This window comes from Periplaneta americana, chromosome 3 (assembly GCF_040183065.1).
Source record: "Periplaneta americana isolate PAMFEO1 chromosome 3, P.americana_PAMFEO1_priV1, whole genome shotgun sequence".
NCBI classification, from domain to species: domain Eukaryota; kingdom Metazoa; phylum Arthropoda; class Insecta; order Blattodea; family Blattidae; genus Periplaneta; species Periplaneta americana.
Window position 1 is genome coordinate 67,865,993 of NC_091119.1, and position 17,497 is coordinate 67,883,489.

Consider the following 17,497-nt stretch of genomic DNA (forward strand, 5'->3'; position numbering starts at 1 on the left):
AGCCGATAGATATTATAACAAAAATGCACGATGTTTAATTATACCTAAATCAACGCCTTTGTTCTTGTGCAAAAGGAAATTACAACTTTAAAAATAAAAGAAATACATTCTATGTTGAACTTACTGTTCATTCATTCAATAGTTTAATGATGCGAGTCCAGTTGGCGTAATCATTCCACCAGACATGATCACTTGACACCATTCGCAAGCACGTGTAAGTTCACCGGGAACACAGAACACTACAACTGAAGCATGAGGGATCATTATGTGATGTATTGTTGAAAAGTGAGATTTTTTTACTAATTTTAACTCTACAGTGGAAGTGTGGAAGAAATGTTGCGTGATAAGTACTGTTAAAATATTAGATACTATTTATTTAACTTTGCAATTAAACCGAGAGATATTTTTATTTATTGCTGAATCAATACGTAATTCTTATTTTATTCTGCAATTTAAAACGAGAGAATGTGTGTAATGTAGGCCTGCTGTTGGAAAACTATATTTCATTGTAATTCTACAACAAAGTAATTAGACTGTCGTATTTTCGAATAACTGTGTAAGTTATATCATATTTTAAGTCTGCAGTCCAAATAGGAGGAAATGTTGTATGATATATTGATGAAAAACCACACCTGTGGAGTAACGGTTAGCGCGTCTGGCCGTGATACCAGGTGGCCCGGGTTCGATTCCCGGTCGGGACAAGTTACCTGGTTGAGGTTTTTCCGGGGCTTTCCCTCAACCCAATATGAGCAAATGCTGGATAACTATCGGTGCTGGACCCTGGACTCATTTCACCAGCATTATCACCTTCATCTCATTCAGACGCTGAATGGCCTAAGATGATGAAGCGTCGCAAAATGACCTACTAAAAAAACAAATTGCTGAAAAACTGGATACTTTTTTTATTCTGTGACTTAAATTTAAGAGATAATGATGTGTGATAAACGCCGCAAAATAGCATGATGTTCATTTTAACCCACAATTTAAATAGGAAGAATTTTTTAACTAAATATAATTACCCGTATTACGTCAATAAACATTTTTTAAATATTTATTTTATTTAAATTATAAAACAATCCACAAATGCTAAATATTAAAATAACTGCGGACTTTATGTTTAATTCAGTAAATATCTTGTCCGAATTATAAATAAAATTACAAATAATTAAAATATGACTTGAATTTTGAAATAGCATAGAATTATAAATTCCGTATCTTATGAACTCGACTTTTAATAAATTACTCGTTCATTCCTAAATAATAATAATAATAATAATAATAATAATAATAATAATAATAATAATAATAATAATAGTAAATGAAGACATACGACAGGAACTAAATATGCCAAATATTATAGTAACGATCACAGAATATAGGAACAAATGGCATGAACATATATCTAGGATGGAACCAACCCGCATCCCATACCGACTACACCATTATAAACCGCAAGGCAGAAGACGAATCGGACGCCCTAGAAAACGCTGGAAAGGCCAATTTTAATACTGCTATGTAAACGAAACAGGCCAATGGGCCTAAATCGTATTGTTGATGATGATGATGATGAAGATAATAATAATAATAATAATAATAAATAATTTAATAATAATATCGATGGGACAAAAAATATTAAGGGTATGTAATAACAATTAATTCAGAGAGATTACTTTTTTTACTTGGTTATTTAATGACGCTGTATCAACTACGAGGTTATTTAGCGTCGATGGAATTGGTGATAGCGAGATGATATTTGACGAGATGAGGCCGAGGATTCGCCATAGATTACCTGATATTTGTTTTACGGATGGGGAAAACCTCGGAAGAAACCCAACCAGGTAATCAGCCCAAGCGGGAATCGAACCCGCACCCAAGCGCAACTTCGGATCGGCAAGTAAGCCCCTTAACCGACCGAGCTACGTCGGTAACTTCCAGGAGATTAACTTATGATGAATGCGAAAGAGCGGAAGTAGTATCAAGACTAAAGAAATTGTTGCGGATGTCGCGCATAATGCAGAAAAGTTCGAAGGTTTAAATATAACAGGCAACAAGTGTTCCGTTTGCGATACGGTTCGTCCCTCGGAGGCATAATGCATTCGGGCACGTTTGTGCAAGGTCAACTGACTCTACTGATTAAAACACGGTATGTTTGCGAAAGAAGAGCAAGACCCGTTTGCGAAAAGGCGAAAATTACCTGCAGGGTCTAAAAACCTTCAAGGGTGTCCGCAGAAATATATTTTTTATATGATAAATTATAAGGTTGATGATTATATGCGTATTCATGTATACATAATTACTGATTAATATTTATACTTCGATGCGTGAGTTTCGATTACTGTTTCTGCGTAATTCATGTTTTCATCGAAGGCAGACTGATCCGATGGACAGTTTGGAACGCCGGAGTATACATGACGTCATGATCCATGGGGTGGGATGCCACTGTGAGAGTACAGTTGGTTTCGAAAGGAATAAAATTACATTACTGCCTTTCTAATTCTGCTTGGCGTGGGACCTTGCAATCACCATACGTACTTGAGATCCTGTGGTAAACATATATATATTTTTTTTTCATTTATTTATTTGATTATTTATGCATGCATATTTGTGTTAGTGTTAATTTCACTGTTTTAGAATACACACTACTGAGGAACATGTCGAAAATTAAGAGCACCAAGCGTTCCCTTAAGAACGAACTTATAGAAAAGTTCGGAAAGATATATGTTCTTATTAAAGGAAAAGACACTGCATTTTGCAAATTGTTAAAAAAGTATAAGGACAGATAAAACTTGAAAAAAAAATATTTTGGAGCAACAGTAACAAATATGAATGATACTCGGGATGAAAATAAACGCAGAATAAATATGGGAAATGCCTGTTATTGCCTGTTGAGAAGCTTTTATCATCAAGACTGCTCTCAAAACAGCTGATACATAACTAATACAACAATTCACGTGCTAAAATATTTTTCTCTAAGGTGGCTTTTGCCGTGTACATAAGAAACAGTACTGCCAATCTGCTACAGTTTAAAATTGTGTGTAAAAATATTTCGAGATGATATGAGTAAGATATTTGTAAATGCTACCACCGTATTGGACAAATGCTGTTTTCACAAAAAAAAGTCTTTAGACTATAGTTGTTTTATGAAAATCATTGAAAATTTCCACTCCTATAACATAGGACTATGGCGTTTTTTTCACTAACAAATAATTCAGTAGTTGGCCGATACAATACGCTCACCACATGCTTAATATCTCAAATTTGCATTTTTTGGACTAGTCTATGGTTCTTTTTTAAAAGAACTTTCAATTAATGTGATGAATGTGCATCTTTTTGAGAAAGTAGCATATCATATCTGAACTCTAGTTGTTACACAAAGCGATATTAGTTTCAATTTCAAGGAGATTTCTTGCTTTTGTTCTGATGTTAATCATAGACGAGAAACTTATTTTGTATAATTACGAGTTTGCAAATATTCATAAAATATTATTAGCTTATTTTGCAAGCTCGATGTATTCCTGCATTCTACAGGGTTGTTTCCGATCTCTGATAATGAATTTGAATGACATCATGTGCGTCAGGAGTCACACGACAGCTGAACTGTGGAGCGAGGTGAGAGACCAGTAGTGAGTGATCTCATAGAGTGCACGGCGACTCACAGCAGAAATTCCAAAGAAAATCGAGCCTTTTTGAGAAGGGTACATAACAACCCTTTCCGATGCCAAGTACAGTTAAGTGAAAATAAAAGAAGCCTGCAATAAACGAGGTTTCGTTATTTCCAAGAAAGGCATCTTCTGCGTAGGCCTACTTAATAAGATTGATAAAGCTCGAATGGAATTAATTTGTATCATATCATGGGGTGCGGCAACTTGTGACGGGGGTGGATTTGCTTGCTTTTTCCATTCTGGAATTAGTCCCATCCGAGCTTTGCCAGTCTTGTTAGGTACACACAAGATTCCTTTCTTGGAATTAACGAAATCACGTTTTTTGCAGGCTCCTATGATGTTCACGTAACTGTACTTGGCATCGGAAAGGGTTGTTACGTACCCCTCCCAAAAAGGCTCGATGTTCTTGGGCATTGCTACTGTGATGCACCGTGCACTCTGATTATGAAATCACTCACTACTGGTCTGTCACCTCTCGCCGCAATTCAGCTGTCTTGTGTGATTCCTGATGCATATGACGTCATTAAAATTCGTTATCAGAGATCGGAAACAACCCTGTATTTATCCAAAACTGGTCTACGCTCTGCGAAAAAAGTATAAATTCTACATTCCATTAGTAGATGTATATTTCAATAAGTTTGTCCTTAATTTTTGTTTTATTCCAGTCTAAAAGCGGATTCAGTATCCATCTGTGACTGTCAAAATTGTTTTGGCTTTCTTTCATAAAATACGGAAAAGCTTTTGTTTAATACTTTGTAAACTTAACTACATGTTAACAAAAACAAACTCAGTTTTTTTCGTATCATACGGTATGTCTATAAATTTTCCATGAGTTCTTTAACACACTGGAATAAATCAAATTTCGGTTTGTAAATGATGTCAACCAGAAATGAAGTTTCCTTATAAATCGATTTTATCTCTGGCTGTCATTATGTTAACATCTTGGCCTTGACAGCTACCATTCAAAGTGTCTGAATGTTCGAAAAAAACATATCAGCAAGGAAGACCAGTCTGAGAAACCAAAGACAATTTTATTGGAAAATAGGTTTGCATATTCCAATTTCTCGTCTTGCAGGTACCGGTATTTAAGTAAAATTATCGTTGTTTTCGATTTTACAGAGTTTTTATTTTCGAATAGGGTTACTTACCAGTTCGAACTAGTGATGGGATGTGATTTGAAGACCTGTGATATTGTCGCTATGAAAGGTTCGTCACTGGTTCCAACTGTGACTACAGTTCCAAAATCACAGCTCCGAAAATTCCCATCTCTGCCCGAAATGTGACTCGGAGAGTTGGCGACTTATGTATGTATATATTGTGACGCTCCAGAGTCCAGAAAACTGCAAGTCGGAAGGAAAACATAACTGAGATCCAATAAAATTTCGTCCCACTCAAAAACAAAAGGTTAACGTCGGCAACTCTGTGATACTGAGGCTATGCACTCGTATTATTCCACGAATGATTCGTAAACATTCTTCGATACCGACCAGCCCAACAAAACAGATGTTAAGCGAAGGTCGGAATTCGAACTGGGACAAAATCTACGTGACAGGTGATGGTCAATCTGTTCAATCAGCAATGTGGTGGAAAGTAACTATCATAACAAGATCATTGGCCAGGTACGTGTAGACGCCGGAGAATTGGCTGAATTGCAGATCGCGCCGGAGGAAGCGAGACAGAACCAGGAAATGCTGAGATCAAGAATACAGAAGAAGAAAACATATGATATGTGAAGAAATCAGATAAGGGCGGCTTAAGTAGGTACCACAAATGCAGTGAAGTTTGGTGACACGAGTAAAAATTCAAGTGATTCGGGAAGTGATTTAACTAGATTAGTGGGAAGGAAGATCAGTGCCGAGAGGAGAAGTGAAATTGTTTATGTGAGTGCAAGAGCTGAAATGGTGAGAAATGAAGAGAAGAAAAAGAAAGACGAGTTTATAATAGAAAGGGGTGAAGTGGATGTTTCAGGTCCAGAGACGGCTAAGGACATAGTAAGTAAAATAAAATATGAATTAGAGGAGTGTAATAGGAAGTTAAGTAAAACGATAGGGATAATGAAAATAGGTAAGGAGTATGGTGGAGGAGGCTACCTAGGATAGCGAAGTATAATATGTAGAAAATTAGTGAGATCTGAAAATGGAATGTAACAAGAAACAGACAATAACGAACGTATTGGACAATGGCGTAGTATGCTTTAGTAACAAGTATTATTATAAACAGTGTGTGTTCGATATGAGAGAACTGAAAATCAAGAAAAGAGTTGTAAAAGTGTCAATTTTGAATAATCTAAATTAAGTTGTTAGGTTTTAAAGGCGGGAATACTGATTAATTTAAATGGGGTCGAAAGTAAAATTATAAGAGCGACTACAAAAGGTATATCTTTAATGAATGTACTGTTCTCCAATCAGGAGATAAACCGTGAAAGGAATGTGCTTACTATTGCGTCATCTATTGGAGCGAAGTAGATAGATAATATTACCGTTATAACGTCAGTTTAAAAATCATGAGCTCTCCTGCATATGTTATTTCCTTTATGGAGGGATTAAAAGACCAGGATATTAATCGTGATCTAATTTTGTAACTAGGGCAGTATAAAAAATGTGTATATCAGTGTTATCGTTTGTGCTTTGAAAGATAGCCAATAGAGATACGAGTACCCACGTGTGTGACCTTATGATATCTTATGACATCAACATTCATTCACAGCATCACCCCGCTGCGTCTCATTCCCTGGAGACTTTCTCGTGGTTGGAGTACAGTAATTGTGGCACCGGATACAAAATTGTATGTTCGCATTCAATGCATGTAGGGGAGAGTCGGGTAGTATCGGACAGTGCGTTTCTTTCATCTACCACCATATGGTAGTACCTGAATGTCATGGTTACGTTTCTCTATGCGACATCACAGAAACGTAACCATGTCAATCAGGTACTGTCATCGTGCGGTAGATGAAAGAAACTCACTGTCCGATATTACCCGATGTCCGATACTACCCGACTCTCTCCTAAATGTTGACATCAAATATATATATATATATATATATATATATATATATATATATATATATATACAGAATGTTTCAAAAATACGGGGCATAATTTCAGGTATGTATTTCCCACATGTAGACAATCAAAATAGTTCATTACAACATGTGTCCGGAAATGCTTTATTTCCGAGTTATGGCCTTCACAACATTGAAATTCACCGGAACGTTTTTCTTTCCGCAGGTCGTTGCCGTCAAAGGAGACATTAAGAGGGCACTCTGACAGTTCATTCCGAGGCGAAGGTTACATTCAGTGTTGTGTAGGCGTTAGACTGTGCGACATGTATTCAAATCAAGAGCTGGCAGAGATACACTTCATGTACGGTAAGGCGGACGGCAATGCTGCGCTGGCTCGTCGTTTGTACCAGGAGAGGTACCCACAGCGACAATGTCCAGATTGGAAGACATTTGTACGTCTCCATTACCGTCCGTGCGAGTATGGAAAATTTAACTCTCCTGGTTTGGGAAGGGGACGACCAAGATTTACAACTCCAGGAGTACAGGAGGAGATTCTGGAGGCTGTGAACATGACTCCTTCTATCAGCACACGAAGGGTAGCGTTGCAAGTCAATGCTCCTGATACGACTGTCTGGAGACTGTTGAAAGAGTATCAATTGTATCCTTATCATTTGCAACGTGTACAGGCCCTGTCACCAGCAGATTACCCTGCACGAGTTAGGTTCTGTCAGTGGTTCTTGCAGCAATGTGGTGTAAATCCGAACTTTCCTGCCTTAGTATTATTTACAGATGAAGCACAGTTCACACAAGATGGCATAACATATTTCCATAATCAGCATGTATGGGCGTATGAAAACCCACGTGCAACTGTTCCATCTCATCACCAGGTGCGGTTCTCCCTCAACATGTGGGCCGGTATCATTGGTGATCGATTAGTTGGATCCCATGTGCTTGTAAACAGACTTACGGGGCAGGCGTACACAAACTTCCTGGAAAACACCATACCTCATGTTTTAGAAGACACTTCACTGATCAATCGTCAACACATTCACTTCTTGCATGATGGCGCTCCTGCACACTTCAGTCGTACGGCTCGCTGGTACTTGGATCGAAGGTTTCCTGATCGATGCATAGGTAGAGGTGGCCCAATTGCTTGGCTCCACGCTCACCTGATCTGAACCCTCTCGATTTCTACTTGTGGGGCCATTTAAAATCATTGGTTTATTCGTCTCCGGTGCCTGATTTGGAATCCCTTCGGAATCGAATTGTGGCATGTTCTGAGGACATACGCAATACTCCTGGAGTTTAGGATCGTGTTCGCAGGTCAATGAGACATCGATGTGAGGTCTGTATTCAAGCAGGAGGTGGACATTTTGAACATCATCTGTAATGACAACGACCTGCGGAAAGAAAAACGTTCCGGTGAATTTCAATGTTGTGAAGGCCATAACTCGGAAATGAAGCATTTCCGGACACATGTTGTAATGAACTATTTTTATTGTCTACATGTGGGAAATACATACCTGAAATTATGCCCCGTATTTTTGAAACACCCTGTATATATATCATATCATATCATATCATATCATATCATGAACATTCTTCGACGAATATAACGCGCCTACACAGCTGTAATAGCTCAGAAAGTGTTTTGTGTTCAGAATACACGCCGCGCTAATCACTATTGTTGATATAAGACATGGCACCGGCATATCAATTTAATTCGCAGAACAACGATAAACATAAACACTGTCGGCTCAGGATGAGAAATATGGGTATTCCTTGTGGTTTGTTCAGAGATAAATAGATAACAATGATATTGAGTTCTAGACGACTTTGAAATCTAAAAACAGGGAACGGAGCCCAATAATCGCCAAGAATCATTCGAACACAAAAATCATACTGGGACAAAATCGCTATTATCTATCACATCTATTTGTTTCGGAGCTGTCACAGTTCGGAGCTGTGACGACAAAACGCTGTCACACCGCATCTCTACTACGACTAGGGTAGTGGAGGGTCGCAACCAATGTCTATCATTATTTCGCATTACTACGACGTGCTGCATTTGAAGTAAAGTGTGTTGACTATTGAGTAATTGATTTAATTTCTCTTCAATAGGCCTACTGATCAGATAATTGCATTTACGGATAAATTCCTAAAATTTTTAGGGTGGCAAAATGCAATACAGCTTGCAATCAGGGTTGCCAACTTTTTTTGAAGAAAATACGGGAGACTAAGGAATCGACAAAATTTCACATACAAAATAGACAAATTATTCGGTTCAGTTAGCCTATTGAAAAATTTCATTCTACACTTCGGCAACTAAACTTAAATTAAGAGTATTTGAGACAGATTTTGTCTCGCGTAATAGTTGAAGTCGACTGCAGTTTGCAGCTATGGTTTGATTAGGCTGCGGTCACATTGCAGGCACGTTTGGGCAAGTAAAATGGAAGTGCCTGCGTAGCGAAGCGTGCCTGAAGAAACAAAATTAGTGAATGTTTGAAACTATTGGTGGCGCGGCGAAGGTGTTCACACTGGAAGCAAGTTACAAGGGCAAGCTTTGCACGCTTGTTCACCCGTCTCCGCCGATCAAATAAATTTGTTTTTTTCTAGCACGCTTCCCTGTGTGACGTGATATTTGTAGCTGTTTTTGTGAATGATTTTTTCCACGATAGATATTGAAATACTAATAGGATGTATTCAAGAAAAAAAAGTGCAATCTGGGATGCATCTTGCAAGAACATTCTAAAATAATTAAAGAATAGCTCTGGCTGTTTAAGAAGATCGGAAAAAATTATTCGTTTATATTCTCCATCTTCCTCCTTGTCCGTAAAATATTCGTTCACCCATTCATCCCTTAATGCATCCTCATCTATAACTAAAACCTTCAACACTCCATTTTCTAACACTAAATGCTCTTCATCCGAGGAATCCATTTCGATAACTAGACTGGAGTGGAAGCGATTACTTGCATCCAATGTGACCACACTTCCAGAGCAAGCTTCTAGGCACGCTTGGGCACGCAGACGCTTCCAATTTACTTGTCCAAGAGTGTCTCCAATGTGACAGTAGCCTTAGATGTGTTGTGCTCCTATTTCCAACATCTGTTCAATTATTATCCATTAGGTGAAACACCTTCTTTGTATGAGCATTACTATTTGGTGTGCTTAGAACATAACCAGCCAGTTTTTCTTAATTTATAATATTAATATTGTTTGATTTTAAACGGATGAGCACTAAAACTTATTTCCGGCAAGCATTACATTCTATAAAGACTGTACATTTTAATGCATTTCTTGAACAACAAAATTCAACGTATAGATCATCATTCATGATAAAATAAAATATTTATGGCCAGTTTTTCCAAGTAATGTTTAATTTGGCTTAACAAATGTTAAATTAACAGCTGGTTTACTTTTAATATTTTGTTAAGATTTTTTTCATTTTTCCAACATAATTTTGTTTAAAATAACCAACACTTAACTTTAACTGTCGTTAATACTATTCTAACTATTCAACAGCAGTTGGTAATGATTTTGCATATATAAGACAACTTCTTATTGGCTGATATTATTATTTAAATTCTGTACTGTAGAGTAAGTCATGAAACATGTGTAAAATCGTAACCTGTTACAGTAGCCGTGATTCATACAGTACAGAGAGTTGATAAATTAAAGTTGCATTGACTACTATTGAATAATAATAATAATAATAATAATAATAATAATAATAATAATAATAATAATAATAATAATAATAATAATAATAATAATAATAATAATAATTACAAGTATGGTTATATTTTATAATGCTAAATATGAATTTCTGTTTAGAAAAATCTCAGCATTATTACCACCAGGTGGCAATAATTACACGAATGTGTGTGTAGTCAACTGTACACAAAACCCCGAGGAGAATTCCGTATCATATAAAAATCTCTAATTCAGGTCCATGTATAAATTATATGTAAATTAGTCATAAAGAAGCAATTGCTGCTGAACATTTTATTATTTACTCACTGCGTATTTTGAAGCACTATTGACATCGGCTATAGTTGAAGAGCCAGTAACATAGAATCTAGAGTTAATAGTACGTGGTGAATTGGAACAAGTGGCCTATTTCTGTTTGTAGGATATTCAAATCTGACTTCAATTTCTTGCCACGTTGAGACCGCACATTTCCTCAATATTAAATGGATAATAGCTCAGCATCGAATTAAGCGTCAGTATGATAATCAGTTGACTTATAAAGATTATCTTCCCTATATTAATATTCCACAATATCTTTTAAATTGTATATTACCAGTCTTATGGCTGGTTTGACAAAGCTTTATTAAGGTTTTAATGATTCATTAATGTATTTACTGGTTCATTAAATCATTTTTATATCTCACCAAGCATCTTTAGCCTAACGAACCAGTAAAACTATCATTAAATTTAGTGATAGAAATTTCCGTCTTTAAATTTTTAATTATTCATTAGTTGCAATATAAAATGGCGGAACGTTTCGACGCAGAATTGTTATATCTGGAACTGCTCGAAAATTAAGAGTCAAATGGAGATAATGTTAACCATTTAAAAACCGATCATTTTGAATTGAATGACACAAAAATTCAAAAAAGATACCCCGTCACGAAGATCGTGGTACCGGTACTCAAAATTTTAGAAGAAACTGATCATATGTTAGAATATCATAAAAACGGCTGAGACAAAGCTGAAACTAGTCAACTAGGTAACATACAACTGAGTTTTATTTTAAGACATGAAAGTGATTATTATAACTACATATCGGTACCTAAGAAATATTAGTAAATTAATACATAATGTGCATTCAAACATAACATAACTTAATTGGTATATTAACTTTCATTTATTAGAATTATATTATAGCTAGCGATGTTTGCACTGGCTTTAAAACAGAAGCGAAAGAGCTGGATTCTTGGAATTAATAATAATTTTATTTCCGATGGAAATTTAATTTTCCAGCAGGATAATCACCCCGCGCACACCGCCATAAACGTTCAAAGACGGTTCACGGAAAAGCATGAAAAAGAGGAGGATTGACAAATATCGAGACATCCCACCTAAAAATCCAGATCAGTTCTGGGATCAAGTTCTGGCTACCTGGGAAGATTTCGCTAAGGACCAGAACTATTTCCGCGATCTGGTGGACTCAATGCCCCGAAAATGCCAGGCAGTGATAGACGCCGGTGGCATGTGGACAATGTATTAGATACACATGTGTTTTTCTTTTATTTTTCTTTAATTTGTTTGTTTATCTTTGTTTTATTTCGGGAAGAAAATTGATCTCCCAAGAGTTTTTTAAATTCTCCTACTGGAGCCAGAGTTGCGAAATAATTCGTTCCACTACACAAAATTTAAAAAATGAAGAAAAGTAACATATAAACAGCGCGACGAGGCACATATAGCTAATCGGCTTTAAGTCTACGGAGACAGCGCACATATTAACGTATTCGCGTAAATATTTTAATGTTCAGTACTAGTTAATGTTTCATTTGGACTGATTTACTGAAGCTTGGTGAAACCGGTCCTTACTCTAAACATTCCTCAAAGAGAAACATAACATGATATTTTCACAAGTTTTGTCTGAACAGCTGTGGGTGTTATCCGCCATGTTTAACCGATTGTTAAATGAGTTAACGGCCTGAAATCCTACATTTAAAGTTAACAAACGGTTAAGAATATGTTAAGCCAAACTGGTGTTGAACAAATGGAAAAACTGTATTTAACAAACTGTTGAAGGTTTAACAGTCGTCAAGTGTTCTAACAATACTTGGACAAACCGGCCATTAGACTTACAATTTTTACATTATGCAAAAATAAGGGAGAAAAATGTTCGAAGAGAATAAAAATATAGGAGCTGGGAGTCTGTTAAAAATTGAGGACAAATATGGGAGAACTCGGGAAATGCAGGAGTGCTGGCAACACTACTTGCAATAGAGTATTGAAATGAATATTTGTATGACTGAAAAATACAGACTTATAGAGTCGAACTTCGAATATTCTTTTTTACACAATGGTAGTCTATGCAAAACACAACATATATCAGGTAAAATGTCAAATTCGGTAAATATTGGACTTGGGACGTCGTGCATTACAGGCGCTATGGTTAGTTCAAGTTTGTCGAGTATGCCGAAGTTCGATATTCGCCGATGTTCGCTCTGCAGGAGGAGGCCTGTTTTGTTTGTTCCACCTTGTTACAAAAATGTTCGCTGTCCTCCATCCAACCTCTTCATGTTTTAACCGCTTAAGAATTTTAGCACAGATCTTGCGATTAGTTTTTGATATGAAATAAGACGAAGTTTGTAATGTCTTGGTTGCCTCACTCATGTTCGAACGTTGCAGGAATCTAGTGTAAGTAACACTTAATATGGCACCCCGTAATGAAAACTAAAAGATGAGAAAATGTTTTTAACACAATAGCCTAATGAATACAGAAATTATTATCATACCAGGGATTCAACAGGCCACATAATTTTCTTCATAGAAATAATAATTATAATTGGTGCTTTGGTAATTGCTTATCCCCATTTATTTAATTTATTTATTTAACTAACTAGCTGGCTAGTGAGTATAATTAAAATTATAAAACAAAAATGTTTCTAGCCACTGTCGTAAGAGCCAGGCTCGTGTACGGTGTGATCTTAGCCAATAATATAACATAAAATTTACTAGGACAGTTTACTAAATACAGTAAGTAACTTAATTCAAACCAATAAATAACACATAAGAGCAAAAAAGAGGGAAAAAGAGAGGAAAAAACACAATTAATATAAATTGACAATCAGACAGAAGCAGGTGATATTCAATAAAAACATGAATATAGTCGACAGAAATAAAAGGTAAAAAATTCACATATTCGTTAATATTATATATCTTGAATAATTTTATAAATTTCTTTTTTAAAAGAGCTTCAATTTTAAAATATTTCAAATTTGGTTTTTAATATTATGTTATGCTCGACCATGCCGAAATGTAGTAATTATACACCTGGTAGCAGTCCTTTAATGCATGTCATTAAAGTACACCTACTCATTAAAGTTCAGGTGTTTTCAGCCAATGACAACTCAGCTTACAGGTATTCAGCCAATAACGAGTCAGCTTTGTACCGTTATGAAACCGCAAGTATCGATTATTCTCGGATATGCAATCGAAATAGAATTAGCGAAAAGTCACGAAGGCTGGAAATCCAATACTGTCGCAGAAGGCTATGTTCTGTTACTATAATAATTAGCGTTAATTGTAAATAATAGTCAAATAAATTCAATTTGTCATCTCGTTTTTCAATGTCGAATTCAATAATCAAAGTTATACCAAGTTTAACGGGATTAGACAAGGTCAATGACATTATTGTTCCTCGGAAAAAACCAATACTTTCGCGTCTGCGCACATCTCACAATTCACGACCTAGAACAAATAAAATGTATACATCTGAATACTGTAATTTCAAGTTAGAAATATGGTCGAGCATAAACAGTCGTATGAAACTCGCCTATAATGGTAATTAAGAAGCTCGTATGAAAATTATGAAACTCGCTTGCGCTCGTTTCATAAACATCCATACTCGCTTCTTAACTACTATCATTATAGGCTCGTTGCATAATTACTAATAAAGTCTTGGGCCGAAAATAGCACCATGTTTAAGAGCTGCACTTGTATGACATTTAGGCTCAATTAATGGGAAAGCAAACTTTTGTCTTCGAGTGAGATATTCATGTCGATTAGATTTATGTTTTATTTGATTTCTGTGATAGTAAGTTAGTACACTATATTTATAAATTTCTTGAATAGTTAATACATTAAAATCTGTATAAATTAAATTTGTTGGGTAATCCATATTTTTGGTCAGACAAATTTTCATTAATCTTCTGTGTAATAAAATTAATGGATTAAGTACAGATGATGCTACTCCACCCCAATTTATTATACCATATTTATTTAGTGCCGTCGGAACAAGCGATGATTTGTCACTAATGATTCACTGTGCCTCTAGTGCAAACTCACGGTGTGTTGAATTCAATTCTCTATACAGTATTTATTTACCATAGCAACAAAAATGCTATTCTACTACGATACGGTGTTCTTTAAACCCTTTCCCCCCCCTCCTCTTAATTCTTCAACCTGAATAAGAAACGCGCAAAATGTGTCTGGTTTTTATGGCTCACCTTGTACAGTAGTGGCAAAAAAACCGGACCGACCCTTGTAGCTGATTTCAGAGTCACAGATTCAAATTTTGCTAGTCACAAAACACATCCATCTTGTATAATTAATTGTAACAATGAAATTTATTGCATTTGTTCGATTCTTACCGTCTTTTGTTTCCTTCAGTGCCTCAAACTTACAGACGGAAAAACTTTGAGAGTTTTATTTTCATCTGGTGTCAATATTACATTTCTACCTCTATTCGACAAAGATAACTGCGTATTTTTACATTAAATAGCAGTACATACCTCTGGCTTCACTATCCATATTGAAATTATCACAGTTTGACACAATACACAGCACAGGATTCTTTTGTATCAGCTACAAGGGGTCGGTTCGGTTTTTTTGCCACTACTGTACAATAATTCTTGTATGGTAGCCATTTTCGATAAAAACGAAAATTAAAAAAAAAAAAGGTTTAAAAGATAGTTTAATAATCACTGAAAACTTAGTAATGAAAATTGTATTCATTCATTCGTTCACATATTAATTAATTATTTTTAATTTATTTATTATGTATTTATTTATTTACTTATTTATTATGTATTTGTTCATTCGTTTAATTATTATTTGCTTTTATTTATTTATTTACTATTATTTATTTATGTGTTTACGTACTTATGTGTTTACTTATTTACGTGTTTACTTACTTATCCACTTACTTACTCAGTTACTTACTCACTTAACCACTTACTTATCCACTTTATTTATATATTTAATTAATTAATTGTTTATTTAATTAATTAATCGTTTATTTATTTATTTATTTAATCGTTTATTTATTTGTTTAATTTATTAATCGTTTATGTATTTATTTACTTAATTAATTGATCGTTTATTTATTTATTTAATCGTTTATTTACTTATTTAATTAATAGTTTATTTGTTTTTAATTAATCGTTTATTCATTTATTAATTAATCGTTTATTTATTTAATTAATTAATCGTTTATTTAATTAAATAATGGTTTAATTAATTAATCGTGTATTTATTTATTTAATCGTTTATTTATGTATTTATTTAATCGTTTATTTATGTATTATTTAAACGTTTATTTATTTTTTATTAATCGTTTATTTATTTAATTAATTAATCGTTTATTTATTTATTGATTAATTAATTTAATTAATTAATTAATCGATTATTTATTTATTTATTTATTTATTTATTTATTTATTTATTTATTTATTTATTGCAGGATGCTGCATCGCCAGATATTTCGTTTTTCAAGGACATGCGGTTCCCGACTGTACAGCCACTACCTCAACAACGGCCATCATTCATACGATCCCAATGGTCAGGATCCGCCGAGAATACTCATTACAGGTCAGCACGTAAATTTGTCATACTTAAAATAATAATAGAATCCCTATATTCATATTCAAGCTGAAATACATATTCATATTCTTACTACTTTTGACGCGAAACGTTCAAATTTGAGGTACAAGAGAGAAAAATAGTAACGCTTTGACATGAAAGGCTTACTCTGACGTCACTCGTGGTACGACTGAAACAGAAGTGTAAGATGAATTTCTTGTCTCGTGGTTTTCGACGTTGTCCGACACACTGCATTCTCTATGTAATGTGCCTTGCCCTAAGATGATTGTTGGATATAAGATCTAAATGAAATGAGCCACGGACCTAATCCCTCCCTTAAAAAAATCTCCATATACTTCTTAGCTTCTTTCTCAAAATGGGCGGCGTTCACTAGATGTACATAAGATACATTAAAAATTATGCTCTCGTGTGCAGATCCTTGCCACTGACTAACACTACAGGGTTATTTCCGATCTCTGATAACGAATTTGAATGACATCACGTGCGTCAGGAATCACACCGACAGCTGAATTGCGGTGAGAGGTGACAGACCAGTAGTGAGTGATTTCATAATCAGAGTGCACGGTGTATCAAAGTAGCAATGCCCAAGAACATCGAGCCTTTTGACAGGAGTACATAACAATTCTTTCCGATGCCAAGCACAGTTACCTGAAAATCATAGGTGCCTGCAAAAAACGTGGTTTCGTTATTTCCAAGAAAGGCATCTTGTATGTACCTAGTAAGACTGGCAAAGCTTGGATGGGATTAATTCCAGAGTGGAAAAAGCAAGCAAATCTAACCCCCCCGTCACAAGTCGCCGCACCCCACAAGATGATAGACCTACAGAGCTTTACCAATATTATTAAGATGCCTTTCTTGGAAATAACGAAAACTCATTTATTGTAGGCTTTTTTATTTTCACTTAACTGTACTTGGCATTGGAAAGGGTGGTAATGTACCCGTCCCAAAAAGGCTCGATTTTCTTGGGAATTTCTGCTGAGAGTCGCCGTACACTCTGACTATGAGATCTCTCACTACTGGTCTGTCACCTCGCACCACAGTTCAGCTGTCGTGTGACTCCTGACGCACATGATGTCATTCAAATTCGTTATCAGAGATCGGAAATAACCCTGTAATCACTCAATTTTCCTCATTCGCAAATTACACGTTATAGAGAAAAAAAACCTTTCCTGTTTCTGAATAGTTCATTGTTATCATCTCCTGGAGACTGTATGTTTGTGTCTCACCTACACATCCAATTACATTGAGAAATCTACTCATTTTAAAAACGT

The 17,497-nt window shown here is 35.3% G+C and overlaps 1 protein-coding gene across 6 annotated transcripts in view; it reads left to right on the plus strand.

Moving 5' to 3' along the window:
- Window positions 1–17,497, plus strand: part of Tdh (L-threonine dehydrogenase) — a 101,211-nt gene that overhangs the window by 48,913 nt on the left and 34,801 nt on the right. For 2 of the 6 annotated variants that reach the window (XM_069820687.1, XM_069820686.1), the window contains exon 2: window positions 16,087–16,214. In XM_069820687.1, the coding sequence (XP_069676788.1) occupies window positions 16,088–16,214 (127 nt within the window). In that variant the 5' untranslated portion in view covers window position 16,087. Of the gene's footprint in view, window positions 1–112; window positions 286–316; window positions 348–16,086; window positions 16,215–17,497 lie in introns of those variants that run through there. The other 4 variants (XM_069820688.1, XM_069820685.1, XM_069820684.1 and 1 more) reach the window with 4 other exon arrangements.